The sequence below is a fragment of the Pseudochaenichthys georgianus genome, chromosome 22, assembly GCF_902827115.2.
Source record: "Pseudochaenichthys georgianus chromosome 22, fPseGeo1.2, whole genome shotgun sequence".
Classification (NCBI taxonomy): Eukaryota; Metazoa; Chordata; class Actinopteri; order Perciformes; family Channichthyidae; genus Pseudochaenichthys; species Pseudochaenichthys georgianus.
In genome coordinates this window covers 6,131,405-6,151,123 of record NC_047524.1, presented here as the reverse complement: position 1 = coordinate 6,151,123, position 19,719 = coordinate 6,131,405, and the positions used below count along the sequence as shown (strand labels likewise).

Sequence of the window (19,719 nt, the reverse complement as noted above, 5' to 3'; positions counted from 1 at the left end):
GCAGGTCCTACCGCTTATCTTGCATTGATTATGGGGTTACCACACTTGAAACCTTTTACCTGAAAGATTACAAAACATATTTGCTGTAAGGCTTCATTTGTTCTCATTGTGACCAGTTTACGATTGTTTTCTTTGAACACTTTTGTGATGAACTGAGTTATTCAGAGTCTCAATAAGACACGTGATCTGTAGGAATGTGCTGAAGGGATGCACTGGACTCTCTATCTGCTGCTGCTGCAGCTGGTGGTGCTGGGTGCGGCCGGCTCAGAGCTGCATCCATAACTTTCTCCCCACGTGCTCCCCATGCTCTCGTATTTTTGTTCTGCCTCTCGGTGTCTGCGCGGCAGCACAACTCCACACTCCAGCGTGCATCCAGGCTACTTGCTGTTGCATGGTTACAGACACTTTTGCCCTGCTATTGGCTCAGAGTTTCTCAGAGCTTACCTCCCATTGGCTGAGCGAGGAGAAAAACAGTGCTTCCATTGGCTGCCAGGAAGTGAAAGGTTGTTGCGATTGGTCCAGCTCCACGGCTCCCTCTCCTTGGAGACTTGGCCTGTGTAAACATCCTGGTTGCTTCTTTCAATGGGCTGTGTTTACCAGCAGCTCGGTTCTGCCGGTGTGCAGACTGAGGCAGTGTCTCTGAGGAGCGGAGTCTGGTGAGAGCGAGGCTAATTGGCTCCCTGCTCCACCATACGCTCTGTGATTGAACAAGCACTCTGTACTAATATGATATTAGCATGACAGCATTACAGACAAGGACACTAACAACCCTCAGCCTGTCGGTAGCCTCCCTATTCTCCATCTTTCTCCCCATTCCCACGTCTCTCGGCCTGTGTCTGTCACAGTCTGCAGCAGCCCCACGGGCTACATGTTATCCCTTTGGTGGCGAGCAGAGCGGCGGCGTCTCGGGGCTCAGACGTGGAAAAGAAATTGCCTCGAGTTCTAAATGGGCTGTTTGTTTTGTTTGAGTCGTTTTTATTGTTTGCTTTAGTACTATTTTTTAATAGCTATTCCCCTCCTCCACGTTTCGTTTTCTCCATTACTATCATGATGCCTAACTTGTAGAGTTAAGTGCCCCCCCCATCCCAAACCCACTCTCCACGCCATCTTATCCTTTATCTGGAGTACAAAGAGTCCACAAATCCTTTGATCTCTGTTCTCAGAATGAAATTCTTCTATCTCTTTCATTCCGTGAAGTTGAACTCGATGCTCTCAGTGACTTCTTCCCCGTTTCTTTACATTCACAGCATGACTTACAGGGGGCGGGGCCAGCCCAGCGAAAGGCCGCCAAAGCTTCCACCCTCTCAGAGAGCTGACTGCTTAGCAACAACCAATCAGCCTAATATTTTTGGCAGGGTTTGTCATCCAATGGAGAGGGTGAGAGCGGGCTTTAGTGCTCTGTTTTCATTGGTGGCTGACAGGAAAAACAATGTTTTTCTTAGTGCTCTACACTTCACTGCTATCGGTAAGGCTGGTATTGCTAAGAGCAGATTTGGGGAGATAATGTTGCTTTGATAGGACTGAAAGACACATGGCTCATTACTGTTAAGAGTTGCTATTTGCATTTTTATGTAAACTCTCAGATCAGTGAGGTGAAACAACTTGCTGGTCCAGAACAGCACATGTAACTCCCTGTAACATAAAAGAACCCTTACTAAAATAGATTTTCCCCCTCTGAAACAATCAATTTGTGAGTTCTCTTAATTCTTTTACATCCTTGAACATGCTCCTTCCCCTTCATGAGTGAAGAGTGTTCGATATGTGAGATCAATAAGGGATTATAGCTAGTCAGTAGCAATTCACCTGCTCAATCCAAGTGATGGAAAACACACGGGGGGCAAATACACTCGGCTTGGTTGGCAACTCTCACAGTGCCCGTACAAAAAGATGATGGATGATGTCCATGTTCTATTTTTCTCCCAACTTTTATCAGTTGTGAGAATTTACAAGTATAACAGTGTCTCTTACCTTGGCAAATGTTGTCTAGTTGACCTAAAGGGAGGAAGTTAAAACACAATATGAACATGTGGAAAAAGAGGGAAGATGCTATGGAAAAAGATGTGTGTGTGTGTGTGTGTGTGTGTGTGGTGTGTGTGTGTGTGTGTGTGTGTGTGTGTGTGTGTGTGTGTGTGTGTGTGTGATGTGGTGTTGAGTGTGTGTGTGTGTGTGTGTGGTGTGTGTGTGTGTGTGTGTGTGCTGTGTGTGTGTGCTGTGTGGTGTGTGTGTGTGTGTGTGGTGTCGTGTGTGTGTGTGTGTTGTGTGTGTGTGTGTGTGTGTGTGTGTGTGTGTGTGTGTGTGTGTGTGTGTGTGTGGTGTGTGTGTGTGTGTGTGTTAAATACAGCTAAAAGCCCCGTTGACAGCATCACTAGACAGATACAAATCAATAGTCAGGAGGTGGCCTCAGCTCATGATTGACAAGCAATGCGGCAGAACCCTAAGAGTAAGGCGAAGGGTGGGGCTGGATGTCTCCATCCCTTCCACTCAGACTGTTTTAGCCTGGAGATACTAGACGAAAGGAAGAACTGCTAAGAAATCTTGCTGTGTGGGCAAATAAAAAAACTCATTTGGAGCATTTGTACTTTACTAATCATGGAGAAAAAACCCTTTAGTAAGTAAATGTTTTTGTAGAGCTACATAATTAATGGGGTTGGGGGGTAAAATGTAAAAATTCCTCACCATAACAATTTAAATTTGCTCAGAAGTAAAGCGCACACTGGTGCTCTGAGAAATCTGCAGCCCATTCATCATCTCAAAGAAAAACACTTTCACTCCCTGCCTGTTATTTTTAGCTCCCCACTGTGTCTCTGCCAACAATTCCTCTGAATTAAATATTATGCAAAATATTATTTTGACATAACATATGGAGGACTTCATGTGATTTTTGCCAGTGGTGGCCAAACATGTCCATTATATCCGACCAGGTTTTATTTGTGTTGTGCGTGAAGTGTGAAAGTGAAATGATCCATCGCTCACTTGTTTTCAGCGCAGATATGGTTTTTCTCTGAGCTGTCATCTTGGGCACTCAAGCCAATATTTGTGAACACTTATTTTCTGCCAGTGTTAGCAGAAGCCAAGAAGAAAGCCAAGAATAATCAGAAATGTCACAGAATGATTCCATGGACTCTGAATAGAAAGACAGGCTTTGTTTACACATCAGGTTTTACATGTAAAGGAGCCTAATGTTTACGTTGGAGTAACAATTGTAAGCATGGGAAAGTATCCATGTCAAATCCCCCTGTGGACTCTTAACACTTGCTGCTGCCATCTGTTCAGAGCAGCGTCCGTTTGCTCTTCTTCTACCCGAGGAGCACAAACCCCTGCAACGAGGGGATTACAAGAAAAGAAAAAAAGAAAAGCGTAGAATTTGTAATACTTGTAAAAACAAATAAAATCCACTTTCATCATCTTTCTATTTAATTGTTTAGATTGTTTTTTTTAAATCAGTCCCAGTGGTTTGAGTGCGCTTTCTGTGTTGAATCAGTTTTAGACCCTGCAAGATAACATTAAAAATAGTAAATAAATAGTAAGATGTGCTGCGATTGACTGAGTATTTTATAAATTGATTTTATCTATTTCTATTTCCCTAAACTCAGATATCAAGGTTACCTATGTCTCTTCATCCAACAGTTCAGCTATGGTACCCTGTGCAAATGACAGCATCAATGAACAGGGTGTTTTTTGGTTGGATTCTTCTGTGGTTAACTTCTGTCGTTATGGTAATACGTTTCTCCGTGTCCCTTGTCCCGTTGGATAATCCTCCGCTCTGGTCCGGTCCTTAATCAACATGCCACCCACACTGGCTGACAGGATGGGGTCTGTCATGGCACAGGTGTGCTGTTGGCTGCAGTTGAAGGTCACCCTGAATTCAAACAAGGTTGAGGAATAGAGAGAGAAAGACAACATCTGCAGCACCACTTAACTATTCATCACCCTTTACAGTCCGGTCTTTAAACACCTTAAATATATCATTGGTGCCCAGAGCTGAAAAGGATTTATTTATTCCAGTATGTAAAACTGCAATAATGGTAAGCGAACTATCTTTGGAGAGTGTGCTGACGTATTTGTGTTGTGTCCTCAGGTCTCTGGTCATCATCAGTACCCTGGACGGGCGCATCTCTGCTCTGGATCCTCACAACCAGGGCAGGAAGCAGTGGGACCTAGATGTCGCCTCAGGGTGCCTTGTATCATCCAGCATCAGCAAACCTGAGGTAGATGAAACTTTAAGTCATTGTACATGCACACATTTACAAGTTGTGCGTTTGTGTCCCGCAGCAACGATCACAAGATTAATACTTAAAATACAGCTGTGCAGTCCTCCTATGAAAACAAATCCATTTCACTTTAATATAAATGACTGAGTCAACCACAGACCGTTCCGCAGGTCACACAGACACGGCTCAGCTGATTAAGACCCCGCACCACTAGATGAAAAAGACCATTTCCAGAGTCTTGACATTCGATTGTGAGGTTAAGGATGCGGTCTCATCTGAGTCTGCCTCAAAACAAACCCTGTCCCCCCCGGCTGTCTTTCTGTACACAGTAGGACCAACAATTGAACTCGGTGCACTTTGAAAAGTCAACCAAGGGTTGCTGTTGCTTGCATTCGTTTCATTTAGATACATGGCAGACATACTGCACACCCCCCACATGCATCTGAGCGTGGTTGTTCTGCCTGGAGGATAAGCCTCTTTGTTGACTGTAGTGGTTTACACACACACACACGCACACCAAGCCCCTCGTCTGTACATGTATACAGAAGCTTAAACCGCCCACACCGACATGCTGAAGGCGCCCAGAGCACTGCTCTCTGAGATGCATACGAGAGACGTGCCTGTGCTGTACTTTGATGTGGACTGTGTGAGAGTTCTGCCTCAGGGAGAAAGCCTCTGATGCTAACAAGGGTCTGGGAGGCTGCTGAGATCAGTTTTAATGTTGGTCCGCTGTCCTGGTGAGGCGTGTTGGAGCGTAGTGAACTCTCTGGCTCTGTCAGTTAAATACGTCTCTGCTTTATTAGTGCGGTACAACAATAGAAAACATATCTTAGCCAGTCCATGAAGCTTAATACCTTTTGACGGGTGGGTTTTCCCCAAAATCAAGACTGGTTTGAAGGATTTGTTTGGATTAGTTTCCCACAGATGTAGATCGATTGTTTCACTCTATTGGTGCTGGGTAACACAGACACCAGACTGTTTGATTGACAGATCACTGCTGGGATGTAGACATTCAATAAGAACACAAAAAAGAGCGCTTGACTTTAGAAAGTAGCATTAGACATGTGTTTATAATGAAAGAACAACATAAGCGCTTTCATCTGATCCAAGGCCATCTACATATAGTCACTTCAGGGTTACTCACTATAGAACAATCTCCATTAAGTGTTTAGAATCTCCCATAGAAGTGGGTGAATGGGTTCTCAAGTGTGTGCCATTCAGCCTGAACATGTGTTTTCAGCCCTGCTCTACACTACAGCAGCTACGCTCCCTATTCAGCACACTTGCAATTAGAAGGAGGGAATCACTGACATCAGCTGCTGCCGTGTGGGATAGCATAAAAACAAATCTCGCCTCATGATTCCAGATGGGTGAGAAGGGTTATGTTTAAGATTTAGAAAATAGGAATTCATTAGCTTTTTTTTTTTCCTAGACTCCTCAGAGGTTATGCTGGGGAGAACCCCGTAAGGTGCCTTGAAGCACTGGAAGTGAATAGAGCAGAAACTCTGATAGCTTCTCCATGATGTATTGAAATGTAAATTTGACCTTGAATTTAGAGTTGCACCCCGCTATGATGGATTTCCAGATATCACACTTATTATATGTAAACTGCACGCTCTCATGCTGTCAGTGGAAGGATAACACAATTCTCTGTAGTCTGATTAAAGTCTGCAATCAACTTTTGATCGCTGAGTAAAATATAAGGCTGTTTTTCTTACTTTACTGAAAAATGACTTCAAAGAGATTCAAAGTGTATTTTTTCAGTTTTCATTTATATTCTCGATAAGAAATGTGATTATGACAAATCAAAAGAACATGGACACATGCAGATTTGTCTTATGATAGCAAGCAGAAATGTAGAAAGTAAAAAATATCAGTAAAAACAAACCTTTCTGATTGAATTAAAAGTTAAAGCTATAATTATGACACCACTGAACAAAGTCGTACGTATGTTTTCTAAATAGCAAAAACGATTCAGTTTCAAAAGTAAATGAGTACATTTTCTCATATAGTTTTCTCACTGCAAATGGTTGTCTTAAAAAAGTCAGCATCTGGAAGAAATTGAATTTTTTTAAAAAAAAATACAAAAAAAAATTGAGGAATTTACTATAAAAAATATGGTCCAACAGTTATTTGTTATGCTAATGTAAATATCCTTTTTGGTTTACTTTGTAGCACAAAGTCCTTACAAGAAAATATAACACGAGAAAGTAGAAACAACTAGATACAAAAACGAGTAAAACATGTTTACAAAGTATTTCTATGTCCCTGCTTGGCACAGCATGCTTTATAGTCACTGAGGACATGACTGTGTTTTCCTCTCCTTTACATGTGTGCTCAGTGTCAGACTTCACAAGAGCGTCAACAAGTTCATCACCAGACTCACATGTAACATCCTCCTGTCATCCTCCAGTGTGCTCGTGTTGTGACAGAGGATGCTGACTGTGTGTGTGGCATTATGTGTGTGTTTCAGTGTGTGTGTTGGACTTCTTCTATTTTCACCTGCTAGCTTTCATTTGGTTGACGGAGCGAAACGAGGAGAGATGCATGTCAGATCTGAAACAGGTGAATAGACGTGACGTAAATTGTTATGATAACAAGAATGTGTGTGTGGTTGTGTGTGTGTGTGTGTGTAGTGTGGTGTGTGTGTGATGTGTGTGTGTGTGTGTGTGTGTGTGTGTGTGTGTGTTGTGTGTGTGTGTGTGTGTGCTGTGTGTGTGTGTGTGTGTGTGTGTGTGTGTGTGTGTGTGTGTGGTGTGTGTGTGTGTGTGTGTGTGTGTTGGTGTGTGTGTGTGTGTGTGTGTGTGTGTGTGTGTGTGTGTGTGTGTGTGTGTGTGTGTGTGTGTGTGTGTGTGTGTGTGTGTGTGATTTCTATGCTCATTTACTTTATATAAGTTCAATTTAGCTCTGCCCTCCGTATCCTTGAATGCACGTCTGGTGTAATGTGTGATGGTGGCGGGGAGGGGGGGGGTGACCGCCACTAGCTACTACTCCCCCTCCCACGCCTCCTCAGCGCCTGGCAACTGTTTCATTGGTTCACGCCGGGTCCCTGAGACACCAGTCTGCTCGGTGATTAGAGGCTAGGGGGGGGTCTGACGGCGTGCCATTGGCTGGCCTCGACGTGCCGGGGAGGAAGCAGCCAGTCACCTGCTGCATCCTACCAAGTGTGTTAGTGTGTTGTCTTTTTTTTCTTTTTGAGAAATGAGGGACAGCAGATCCACAAACAGCATTGTCTGCAGAAAAAAAAGCCATCACTACAAAAAGCAAGGATCCACTCCGGGGGTTAGAGTGGGGGGAGTCTGTGCCAATGTGGAGTGAGTCATGCCAGTGGGGGGGGGGGGGGAGGTTGGGTGGGGGGGTTAGAGGGATGAAGAAAGAAGGGGGGGGCAGGGTGATTAGGGGAGGTGAGGTAATGCCTCAGACCAGAGATGATGTCACACAGCAGACAATACACACACATGCTTACCTCTGCTGGCATGCCGTGTGAATGAATGGACGATGAGAGAATTCCATTGATCACGACACAATGACTTACGATCAATAGCCGGGCTGTGAATAATGTGACAAGCAATCATTCTTCCAGCGCGGAGAAAGGAAATTAAAAAGGTCAGACGGGTGATATTTGTGGCACAAAGTCGAACTGTTATTCCGGCTTCTCTGATTTTATTTTTATAGGGCTTTTTTGTGTTTTTTCTGTTATTCTCCAACCACCAGCATCACCATCTCTCTTTCGGTCTCCTGCTCTCACTCTGTCTGCCGCCTTAGTAGAGCAGTGGCCTTGTGGGCCAACAGTGCCACATTTGCTGCGGGTGATAGCTGACACTGTTTGACAGCAACACACACAGACACACAGACACACCACCGCCAGACCACTCTCTGACCCTACACCCCCACAATTCCCAAGAGTTAGATACAACCACAAAATAACTAATATCAAATGCTCATTAAGCTCTCCAGCACACTTGGATTACTTAGGATGAATACCTCCATTAAACTGTATACTATTAAATATACATAAACCAATAATCCTCATAACACCGTGCACTTATACTGTTGGTGCTGCGAGGTGTAAAATCACACATGTTAAACAGGAACCTGACCTTACACAATGAAAACACACCCTGCATGCTCCCTAGTCCCTACATGGGTACAACAAATTGAATGAATGGCTCTGTTCTCAGTTAGATAGTGGATCTCTTCGTAAAAAGGGGCATGGATCCACACGTTGAAAAAAGGAAAGAGGGTAAGACTTGACTGAGTTAAAGCTCCTAAAAAATGAATAGACATTGGCAATTCAAAGAAAAAGGAAACTGGTTTTGCTCAGCAGTCAGTTTATTTTAATAATTTAGAATATTATTTTAAGTGATAAACTCTTTAGAATGTTATATTGTTCTCCAAAATGTAAGCCAGTTTTCTTTAAAAAAACATTATTGTGCTTTTCAACATCTACCAAAAGTACGACACCTCCACAAACCCTTTAAAAACAAAACGAGAACGAGGGTAAAAACACACTTGATGAAAACAAATGAGACAAAGAGATAGAGGAGGGGTGGGACGTTGATTATCATTTCATTCACAGCTCATCAAAGGATACCTTTATATGCTTTGATGGGGTTGTTTTCATATGAGCAAGAAAGGGTTTACAAAAATAAGTAATTTAGCTGAAACCTAGATTTTTCTGTGATGCTATGAAGCCACACATTTCAAATAACATACTTATAGATTTACATTTTAATGAACTGCATGTAATGGCTAGGGGGATTTCTATTTGCTTTATTTTAATTGGTAAATAACATTTTGGGGCAGGTGGAAAATAATTGGCATCTCACAATATTTAACTGAAGAAGTCATCACTGTCTTATCTTTACTTAGCCACTTTCAATCGCTTACCTTAAGTGCCTTCTTTGATGACATTCATAAAGACCGGCGGTTACTCTATGATTCAAGAGCTGTCACTATCTGTCAAAGCAATTTCAGATATTTTTGACAGCTCTTAAATACCACATGCCACAGCTCAATAGACTCTTATGACACTGTGAAGAGTTCTCATAGATTTCAAGGCCCTGCTAACTTAGTCATAACAAAGAAAATATTACAAATTAATCAAATATGCCTGCCTGACTTCAAATATGTGATGTGACGGTAATGATGTAGTGCGCTCAAAAAAGTCTACTTTACTAAATCTAATTCGCTTTTGAGAAATGATGTTACATATGTCTGGGGACGTGGTGTGGATGGTTAAAGGAGCAGCTGACAGAAGGGATGCTGGGTAACTGCTGCTGGATCAGAGTCATGGATTAAGGCATCAGGAGCAGGATGACTCACCCACAGCTTTGAGAAGTTCCCCTCTGCTGTAAACCTCTTTGCTCCCCCACAGCCAACCAGCATGGTGTGATGTGATGGTCAGACTGTCAACCCCTCCTCCTTTCACTTGCTAAATTTATCCTCCTCTTGTCTCCAAAGCACCACCCCCCCCTCCCCTCTAAAACGATGACATCACCTCTGCTCTTGGCTCTGCTCTCCTAATAAATCATTCTGCCACATTTCTCCTTCCTGGCATTTTTTTAATCCACCACAAAGCAACTACACTTGATAGTATGTCTGAAACGAGGTGCTTTACAGGTCACTGCTTTGACACCATCAGCATCTTTTGAAAGTATTAACAATACAATGGATTAGGCCTGTCATAACTACTTAAAAAATATATAATATTGTCCCATACATATTTCGGATAAATGTTGTAATTGTCGTTTTTTTATATAATATTCAAAGCCTCTGTTATAATGATAAAATAATAGAAAAATGCACCCTTTTTTAAGAAGCAATGAATATTCTTAACAATATTCTGAACAATCAAATTAAGACAATACAAAAGAAAACCTGATGGTGTTAACCGAGTTACCTAATAAACTATCGTGCAAAGCCAACAAGGATTCACTTATATATCAAATTCCACTTTTAGGTCACTGAGCACCTTGTTGAAAACAATGAGTCACAACTTGATCTCTGACAGTCTGTAGTTGTTGTTAGCAGACGAACTAAAGCTGTGAAGGTTGAATCGGGATTAGGCTCAGCTTTTTGCAATGATGTCATCCTCGCTGCCCCCCTGCCGTGAGCGACTGATAGTACACCCAGAAACACACACACACACACACACTCCAAGGTTTTTTAAATACCCAGGTTAATTACTTAGGCTCTTAGATGTGTAATGGTCTAAAGGAGGCTACAGCTGCTGCTTTGTGGGCCGATGTGTGTCGGACACTGTTGTATGTGTGTGGGCAATATTTCAAGTGCTTTTAACGATTGTCTGTCTGTGCCAAAAAAAACGACTTTTTGAAACTGTTTAAATATTCCAGGAGGTTTGGTGTGTGTTAAAAAACATTGCATCAGACCAAAGTAATAAATGGAAAAGTCGGGATGCACTGTATTAGTTTATTTTATTGTTGTCAAAAATAAACACAGTTAGTCATAAGATTACACTTTGCTAACCTCCTTTTTTTATTGGTTCCTTTTGTGTTCAGCTAAACTTGCAAAAAAATTGGCAATTGTTTTATCATTTATTTTAAGCAAACAAGCACTGTGTTGCAATTAAGCAGAATACTGAAAAGAATTAAACAAAAGCTAGAAAACCTGCCAGATTTAGCTGGGGAAGAGGGTCCATGGTTCGACCCACTTGACCCGGCACATGCCTTTTTTTTTTTTAAATGTTTTATAACCAAGATGCAAATTTAAAAAATCTTGGCATGTTGAACGTCAATCTACCAAATCCGTACCATTTCTTCTGTCAATGCTAATTGCTTTTCCAGCGCATAAACATCAACTCGTTTTTGACACGTCAGTAACCAACTCTTAAAATCCCACCTGTTTGTCCCTGCAGGTGTTTGGCAATAAGATGATCATCCCTTCACTGGACGGTGCCTTGTTCCAGTGGAACCGGGACAGGGAGAGTATGGAGTCCGTGCCTTTCAGCGTGGAGTCCCTGCTGGATTCATCTTACCGGATCGGGGAGGATACCGTCCTGGTAGGGGGCAAATCTCTCACCACCTATGGCCTGGGGGCCTACAGTGGCAAGGTCAGTGAAATGACTTTAATTAAAGCTTGTGCTACATGCATTTTAAATAATTTAATGATATCTCCCCACTCTTACTAACATTGTGAGTTATAGTAAACAACGTGTCCTTACCCATTATAATAACCCCCCTCATGTTTTTTGCCTCAGCTCCGGTACATCTGCTCTACGGTGGGCTGCAGTCGCTGGGGGGAGGAGGAGATGCTGAGCGAAGACGTGCTCCTCCTGCAGCGCACTCAAAAGACTGTGCGAGCCATCAGGCCCCGATCAGGGATGGAGAAGTGAGTTGTATTCAATCAGCCAATCAGCCAATCAGCCTGTCACTGTCAGTCAGGGAATGTGACAGCAGATACTGTGTCGTGCGGGCTCCTCCACAAAGGGCAACAGGCACCCCCTTGACTTTCTGTCAAAGGTCTTAAATAAAGTCAGTTAACCTTTTATCCACCTGTTGCTTTACCACACTGACCAGATAGTTCTTATGATATTATTCAATCTAGTTTCCTATGTTTCACACCAATTTGAAATCTGAACATGAAGTATTATACTTTATTTTCTTGACAATATTTCTACCATCTGCCTCTCAGCAGGCTGTGGCTAATTGAATATATTGCTTTTGTTTACATTGTCGTGTTTTAAACTATATAAAGTGACTATTTAGACCAATACTGTATATTTAAACCCATTTTTCTGCATTATTATTATTCAGTTGATTTTTCTGCTCTCTCTTCTCATAGCAAGTTGATATACCACCACTGTTGATCTTTAAATAAAACATGTCATGCCCTCAATGTTGCATCAATATGGAATCACTGATGGTATCAAATATAGATATTTAAGAAGGTGTTATTTAGTTTGTTTATTAAGTTGTGTACTATCACTGCTTATCCCAGGTGGAACTTCAGCGTTGGAAACTTTGAGCTGAAGCTCCTCCCTGAGACGTCTGGGATGAACTTCCTGGAGGGAGAGGTTGCTAGTGGCGACTGGAGGGAGAGTCAGCGCGTCATCACCGATGAACCAAAAGAGAGAGAGCAGACGAAGAACCAGCAGAACCAAAATCTGGACGTCGTCATCAAAGTGTCTGTTCCCGATTGGAAGGTCATGGCCTTCAGCACGGAGCCTGACGGACAGCTGGTCTGGGAACGTCAGGTGAGAGGAACACCTCTTCGTCTGGGTTCAGTGCCATTTAAACTAGGCTCGTGGTTTATTTGCTCAAAATAAGTTAAATGTTGTGCTTAACCAACTCTGCATCCCCTGTGTCCCGTAGTTCTGCACACCCATCGCTTCTGCTTGGCTGGTGGGCGGGGGTAAAGTCACACCCATCGCCCTGTTTGACGACAACGCCTACAACAGCCAGTCGGAAATGGATGAGGACCAGGATGAGGAGACAAAGAGGGCAAGAGGAGAGGAAGAGTCCAGTGTTTACCTTGGTAAATGCATACACTGCATGCTTGTGCTTATTCCTAATGTGTGGTTGCAATATTTCCTATTTCTGTGACAGTTGTTTATGATTAAATACAATTCCTTTGCATTTGTTTCCTCAGGAATGTACCAGGGACAGCTTTACCTCCAGTCCTCAGTGAGGATCAGTGAAAAGTTCCCTTCCAAAGCTATCGGATCGGACATCATTCCACTACCCACGGTCAAGTGGAAGCCTCTCATCCGTAAGTAAACCTCCTTTTGCATAAGTATTGGCTCAATTCAGTTTGTATGGGCAACTTGTAGATTGAGAAAGTCCCCAAACACTGGTTTTATTATTTGTCTTTCAACACATAGTGATGCTATGTCTTGTTTACAAGAAATCTTTGAATAAATTAGTAGTGTTTTCATCATTTCCCTTCATGTATGACTATGCTGCGATTATTAGTCTGACCTTTTGAGAACTCATTCATGTTGTCCTTGACACAGATTCCCCATCACGGACACCAGCCCTGGTCGGCTCTGATGAATTCGACAAGTGTCTGAATAATGACAAGTTCTCCCATGAAGAATACAGCAACGGAGCCCTGTCCATCCTTCAGTATCCATATGGTAAGAGCCTAATACTGTAAAAGAACACATTCAAGTCTCAAACACGAAGACATACTGTATTGGCACCTAAAAAAGTGAATTGGATGAGAGGGACAAAGTGAAGAAAATCCAACTTATTTTGACTTTGCCTCTCTGTAGATAACGGTTACTACTTCCCCTACACCAAGCGTTACCGGGGGAAACGTGACAGTGCCATAATCATTATAAATAAAGACGGGGCGGGAGGAGAGAGTCGTAGGAGGAAGGACCCTGTGCTGCTGCTGCCATGGTGGAAGGAGATCCTCGGCACCATCATCTTATGCATCGCCACCACCACTTATATCGTCCGAAAATTCTTCCACCCCCCCGCCCCGGTGGCCTATGTGAGGGTAAGACCACAGACACAGCCTGCACGAGACCCACATACAGACAGTGACTGCTGCTGGTTGGCATGTAATGTTAATGTTAGACACAGTGGGCAACCATTTTAACCAGTGTGGAGTATTACAAACAGCTTACACATATGAGACCACGCATGATGATTAGAGAAGCAAAGATGCACAAACAATTTTGTAACTTTTCTTTAATTGAAAATTGAATTTCAAAAGTATGATGATTTTCTTCTCTGACTCAAACGAATCTCAAAATAAAAGTGCTTCAGGTTACTGCACTTGTAAAATCTTTAAAGATTTGTGATCATGATTGTTATTCGGTAAGGATAATGGCTTCCTGATGGGGAAATATTTTCACAACTAGTCAAAGAGAGATTATTGTTTCTTTCATCGACAACTAGTTAACATATTGTGTCCTTCCTGTCCTGCTTCTGCCCCTAAAAAGCAACGTAAGGAGTCGGAGACGCAGTGCCAGACAGACTGCAAGTTTGACCTTGATGTTGTGGAATCCAAAGAGCCGGTTGCTATGGAGACCCGTTCCAGCGAATATGTGTCCAGGTAAATCATCAACACGCTGTGATGCTGAAAGAAACCCCACATGTACATACATGTTTCTATCATGACTCAGGAGAATGTGACAAAACACTACTACTGTGCAGAGGAACTGATATCCTCACGCTTTAAAGTTACTCACTCTAACAAGGTAAGACTGGGCACTGTTACCATGGTGACCACCGGTCTTCCAGGCAGAGATCGGGGATAGGAGTTGTAGTTGAGCATGATTGGATAACTCAGCTGTTTGCCAACAAATGAAAATGACCTTGGCCCCCGCAGACCCCACCCAGCAGCATCTGCCACAGGGCCGGTGTCACTTTACATCACTGTCAGCACATTGTCAGAAGTTTTAGTTTGTTATTTTGGACACCCCAGATATGAAATAGTAGCCGTTATTTATGGGCTGTCACTGACCTCCTGTCGAGTGATCGATGGAGTTTGCATGTTTACAATCTTTAGCTGAAATTCGGCTCTCCCCCCGCCCTAAACGCAAGAAAGAATCTGATTAAACTGCTTTTCCCCCCTGCTGTTGTCAACACCTGCACATCGTTTCATTTGATCCACCCCAAAATGACAAACACTCACCCTCCCCTTTCCTGCAGCTGAAATAAATGCAAATGTCTCTCGCCAAAGAAGTTTCCCAAAATAGAAGTGAAGCTGTTGCAGCAGCTGAGGCAGCCGTGAGTCAGGATCGTCAGGCTGGAGATAGAGATCAGGAACCACGGCCTGAATCACATATGTTCTAATAAGACAGCCCTCAATCCCCAGAGGAGCCCGAGGAGGGAGGCTGAGACAGTTTGTAGAGCAGCAGTTCCCAAACCTTATTTTAGACCACGGCGTCTTGAGACAACTAACCTCAATATAACATGCTTACAGTACAACAATGCTCATAAAAATGCTTTAAACCTTCATTAAATGCATGTACAAAATATGAGTAAATGGAATTGATAAAACCAAACTCTCATCTTCTCCAGGGCTAAACCCAGCAGTGCATTAGTTACACTGCAGCAGCTATAGAGCCATTGGTGTAGCCCATTCTTTAAGTGGTGCTTTTTCTTCCAATGTCTCAGTAGTGTCTGTCTAGCTGTTAAATAAAAAACAATCCATCTTTTCAAAAGGAGGAACTGAGGATGAATGGTTTTCCACAGACGTTTTTACATAATTATATTGTATTATATATAATTTTTCTTCTGTTTTGAGAATGTTTGAAAATATAACATAACAAAGATTTTTTTTTTTGTGGTGAAGAATTATAAAAAAACTCGCAAACCATGTTTATTAAAAAAAGTTAAAAAATGTTATACATAATAATAAATAAAAAATAGTTTGGTTAATACTCAAATCATCTTCCCTCCATTTTTGCAAGCTTTGTAAGTCTATTAATCTTTTAAGTTATTTTGTTTTTAATAGTGACGGGCATGTGTTTTTCTGTCAGCACTGCAATTGTTTTGAATTAGTTAAACTGTTGAGCTCTGAGTTGGTTACCTGCCAGCCTTTACAGGGATTTGGCTGGTATTCATTCCTTCCCTTTTAATAGCCTGTTACCACTAAATAAGCCTCCGTGACCGCAGTGAATTGTATTCGACCAGGTCTTTTGAATTGTCAGGAATGTAGGTGATGACGCAGCTGCTTTCTTCCACCTGGATCAGAGTGATTCTTCAATGCCCATTAACAACCAAAGTGTCTTCTCCCCAGGTACCTGACTGATTTTGAGCCGGTGCAGTGCCTTGGCCGCGGGGGGTTCGGCGTTGTGTTTGAAGCCCGCAACCAAGTGGACGACTGCAACTACGCCATCAAAAGAATCCGTCTGCCCAACAGGTAGCGCCTCTCGTCGGTTACCACAGACCTCCCGCTGCAGGCTATTCGCTCTTCCTTCATCTCTCTGTTATTTAAAGCCCTTACACTGAGTTATGTAAGCGGAAACCTGCTTATCCACACACAGAGGCAATGACACTTCTGTATAAATATTAGCCATGCATTTATATTTAAACTGACAAGCGTGTAAATGTAGTGTTTTAGCCACAGCAGCTCTGTATTTATTTACATGTTAGCCCTTTTTTGACTGGAACATAAAGCATATCACTTTTTTTGTATTCCCATTGTTTTTGTTGATATCTTTATTGAGCCTTTTGGAATGAATACTGTTAAAGTGAGTTAGTGTGATGCAACAATTCCACATTGTTCCCACACACAAATCCTAAAAATGTTGAATTCCTAAACAATAAAGTGTCCTAAATGTGAATGAAACCCTGAATCTGAGTCTTCGTCACACAGGGAGCTGGCCCGTGAGAAGGTGATGCGAGAGGTGAAGGCCCTGGCCAAGCTGGAGCACCCGGGGATTATCCGGTACTTCAACGCCTGGCAAGAGAGCCCCCCCGAGGGCTGGCAGGAGGAGATGGACCAGAGGTGGCTGAAGGATGCCAGGTAAGCCGGCGCTCTTAAACATTTCTATCCTGTACGGTTCAGCGAGGCTAACATGGACAGGTGAGGTGAGGTCAGCCATTAGTGATCTGGTGGTCATAGCCAGGGCCGCCCCTCCCTACAGGCCAATCACGCAGGCTGATATTTCTGATTGATAGCAGATGGGATGTAGCTGGTTGAAATAATAAATCCTTATGGATAAATATGTTCATTAAAATCTTTAGATCTAAATATATTTTATTTAGTGAGAAATATATGAAAAAATAATTGTTTAAATTAATTAAAGTCTACTTTAGCGTGATATCTCATCACAATATGGATCTTTAAATTGGACAAATAATGACTCCAGGTGGGTGGGGGGATGGATGATTTATTTGGATGACGTTGGAGGCGATCTGCTCATCTCTAAGAATAATGGCATTTCTGACATGTATTACACCACAAACGACTTGACATCGGCTCACGTCACTTGCGTATAATCCCCTGGCAACAGATGTTACATTAAAAATGCATATTCACACAAGAATGTTTGCAGCACTTAAAGTCTTGCTGTCTTCAACCCTTTTATTTAACTTTATTTGGGATGATTGTTGCCAAAAGAAGCACTAGGTGAATTGAGCTTGGGACAATTTGTCGCAAGAGATCCCCTCTGACTTCTATAAAAACATTGGTAGCCCAAAAACATCTGGATTAGTATTTTACAAACTGTTGTGTTATTTTAAAGCACAGTTCATTCGAATGACAAGATGGTAGTAACCCCACAACAACAACAACAACCACAACCCTCCTTTCTCTTTCAGCACCACTGACTGGCCAATGAGCTTCGTTGACCACATGGAGGTGCTGTCGGTCAAAGTCCCGGTGTCCAGCTCCGTGTCTCCGGTCCCGGGCCCTGCAGGAGACGCTTTGGAGGTCTCTTCCTCTCAGGCCATGCTCTCCAGCAGCACCGATGACGGAGACCTGTCCTTCCACCCGATACTGGGACACGACACCCTGACGTCGGAGAGGGACAGCCAGGCCGACCCCGACGCCTCGGACACCCCCAACTCCTTCGAGCTGTGTCCCCCCCGAGGCCCCAGCGACTGCACCTCTTCCTCCTTCGACATCGTGTTCGAGGACTCGGGATGCGACCGAGATGCCGACGCAGAGACGGACTCGGTTTCCGGTGCAGCCAGTCCGAGTACGACGACGGAGAAAAACAGCTCGTCTTCATCACACACCAGGAACCAGCAGGAATCTGTCCCCACCACCTCTTCCTCTCCTCCCCGGCCAACATCACTCACCCTGGCTCTCCCCACAACACCTCCAGCCCCCCGGCCCCAGCCCTCTCCCAAGGTCAGTCAGTCATTCACTCAATCAGCTGTTATACAGTGGTGTCACAATCTTATGTTCATTATGACCCTTCATTATTAATATGAATCAATACTATTGTACACGCAGGAGTACTAGTTACAAGTATTCTTTATCTCAAGGAGAATGTTTTCTTTTTACCAATTTTAAAGATAAATAATGGTAGCTGCTGATGTTGATGTGTTTTGTGCAAATTAGCAATGACACATTAGTAAGAGTATTCATTATTAAACAGACATTTTCATAATTAAAACAAATAATTATTTTTTGCTCAAAATCGTACCAGCTATCATTTGGGACAAACAACTTCATCTACATCAGTGGCGGTTCTAGACCAATTTAACTGGGGGGCCACTGGGGGGCCAGTTATTTTCTGAGGGGGGCACAATAAATGCAGGACGAAAAAGAGAACTAGACAGTATGAAGTAATAGCGCATAAGAAAACAATGCAATACAGTTATTGGTATTTATTTCAGATAGATCTTATAGTTATTACTGTTAGCTTCAGCTTAAGTTATAGTGCAATGTTTGCACTAACACCATATTTATATAAAAATAAAGGCAATGAACAGTTACATCTCTACTTTACATAAGATTTACACAATCTCACATTACAGCAACGAAATCCTGCGGTTTTTGGCAAACCGAGTACCAGAAAATATACATTTAAAAAAAAAAAAAAACTTCTCATTGTTTGGGTGGCCACAAGGGGTCAGAGGTCAGTGTTAGGGGGGCACTGCCCCCCCTAGAACCGCCCCTGATCTACATTATCCTAATAAGGAAAACAAAACTCATGATGTTGGCCTGAGATGATTATAGCTCTGAATGATTGACACACTCCTTTTATGTAGTACTGAAACATTGTGGCCCTGTCTCCAGGTGTACCTGTACATCCAGATGCAGCTCTGCAGGAAGGAGAACCTGAAGGACTGGATGGCTCAGCGCTGCCTCCCGGAGCAGAGGGAGCACAACCAGTGTCTGGACATCTTCCTCCAGATCGCTGAGGCTGTCGACTTCCTGCACAGCAAGGGGCTCATGCACAGAGACCTCAAGGTGAACACACACACACCTCACACTGTCCACTATACAGGCATAAGTCTATATGTATAAGAGCAGTTCAATAAAATGTGTTGAATCTGCTTTAAAAACATTTTAAATCTTCTTAAAACAAAGTAATAGCACCATGAATATTGTTGAGTGAGTACTGGTGTGTACTGGTCCATGCATTAGTAATGCTTTCTGCCTTCATGTTTAATGTTTGGTACATCTTTCATGACCTCGTCCCCATGGTTTCTCCAGCCCTCCAACATCTTCTTCACCTTGGACGACGTGGTGAAGGTGGGAGACTTCGGCCTGGTGACGGCCATGGACCAGGAGGAAGATGAGGACGAGCCGAGCGCCCTGACGCCGGCCCCGCTCCTGACCCGGCACACGGGCCAGGTCGGCACCAAGCTGTACATGAGCCCAGAACAGGTGAGCAAAGACAAGACTATGTGCTTACATAGCTTCATCTTGGAAACATGTAATGAGGCCACAGTGGGCCAGTGGATCAGGGAGATGTCTTCCTTCCTCTCTTTGGAGAAAATGACTTAAATTCTTAATGGAAAACAAGAGGCCTTTCATTTTATCTGGGATCCTATTATGCATTTTATGATAGCATTTAACTGTGAGGAAAAACCATTGCACTATTACCATTATGTGTTTGTATTTGTAT

General features: G+C 43.0%; 1 protein-coding gene across 1 annotated transcript in view; it reads left to right on the top strand.

The window, feature by feature from the left end:
• The window catches only part of eif2ak3 (eukaryotic translation initiation factor 2-alpha kinase 3), a 31,993-nt gene that overhangs the window by 7,018 nt on the left and 5,256 nt on the right, over positions 1-19,719 (top strand). Inside the window, exons 2-15 of the mRNA XM_034111170.1 lie at positions 4,079-4,208; positions 11,089-11,283; positions 11,431-11,561; positions 12,171-12,426; positions 12,545-12,707; positions 12,822-12,941; positions 13,186-13,308; positions 13,447-13,676; positions 14,125-14,237; positions 15,930-16,052; positions 16,509-16,658; positions 17,456-17,990; positions 18,885-19,058; positions 19,305-19,478. Of these exons, the coding sequence (XP_033967061.1) occupies positions 4,079-4,208; positions 11,089-11,283; positions 11,431-11,561; positions 12,171-12,426; positions 12,545-12,707; positions 12,822-12,941; positions 13,186-13,308; positions 13,447-13,676; positions 14,125-14,237; positions 15,930-16,052; positions 16,509-16,658; positions 17,456-17,990; positions 18,885-19,058; positions 19,305-19,478 (2,617 nt within the window). The remainder of the gene's footprint in view (positions 1-4,078; positions 4,209-11,088; positions 11,284-11,430; positions 11,562-12,170; positions 12,427-12,544; positions 12,708-12,821; positions 12,942-13,185; positions 13,309-13,446; positions 13,677-14,124; positions 14,238-15,929; positions 16,053-16,508; positions 16,659-17,455; positions 17,991-18,884; positions 19,059-19,304; positions 19,479-19,719) is intronic.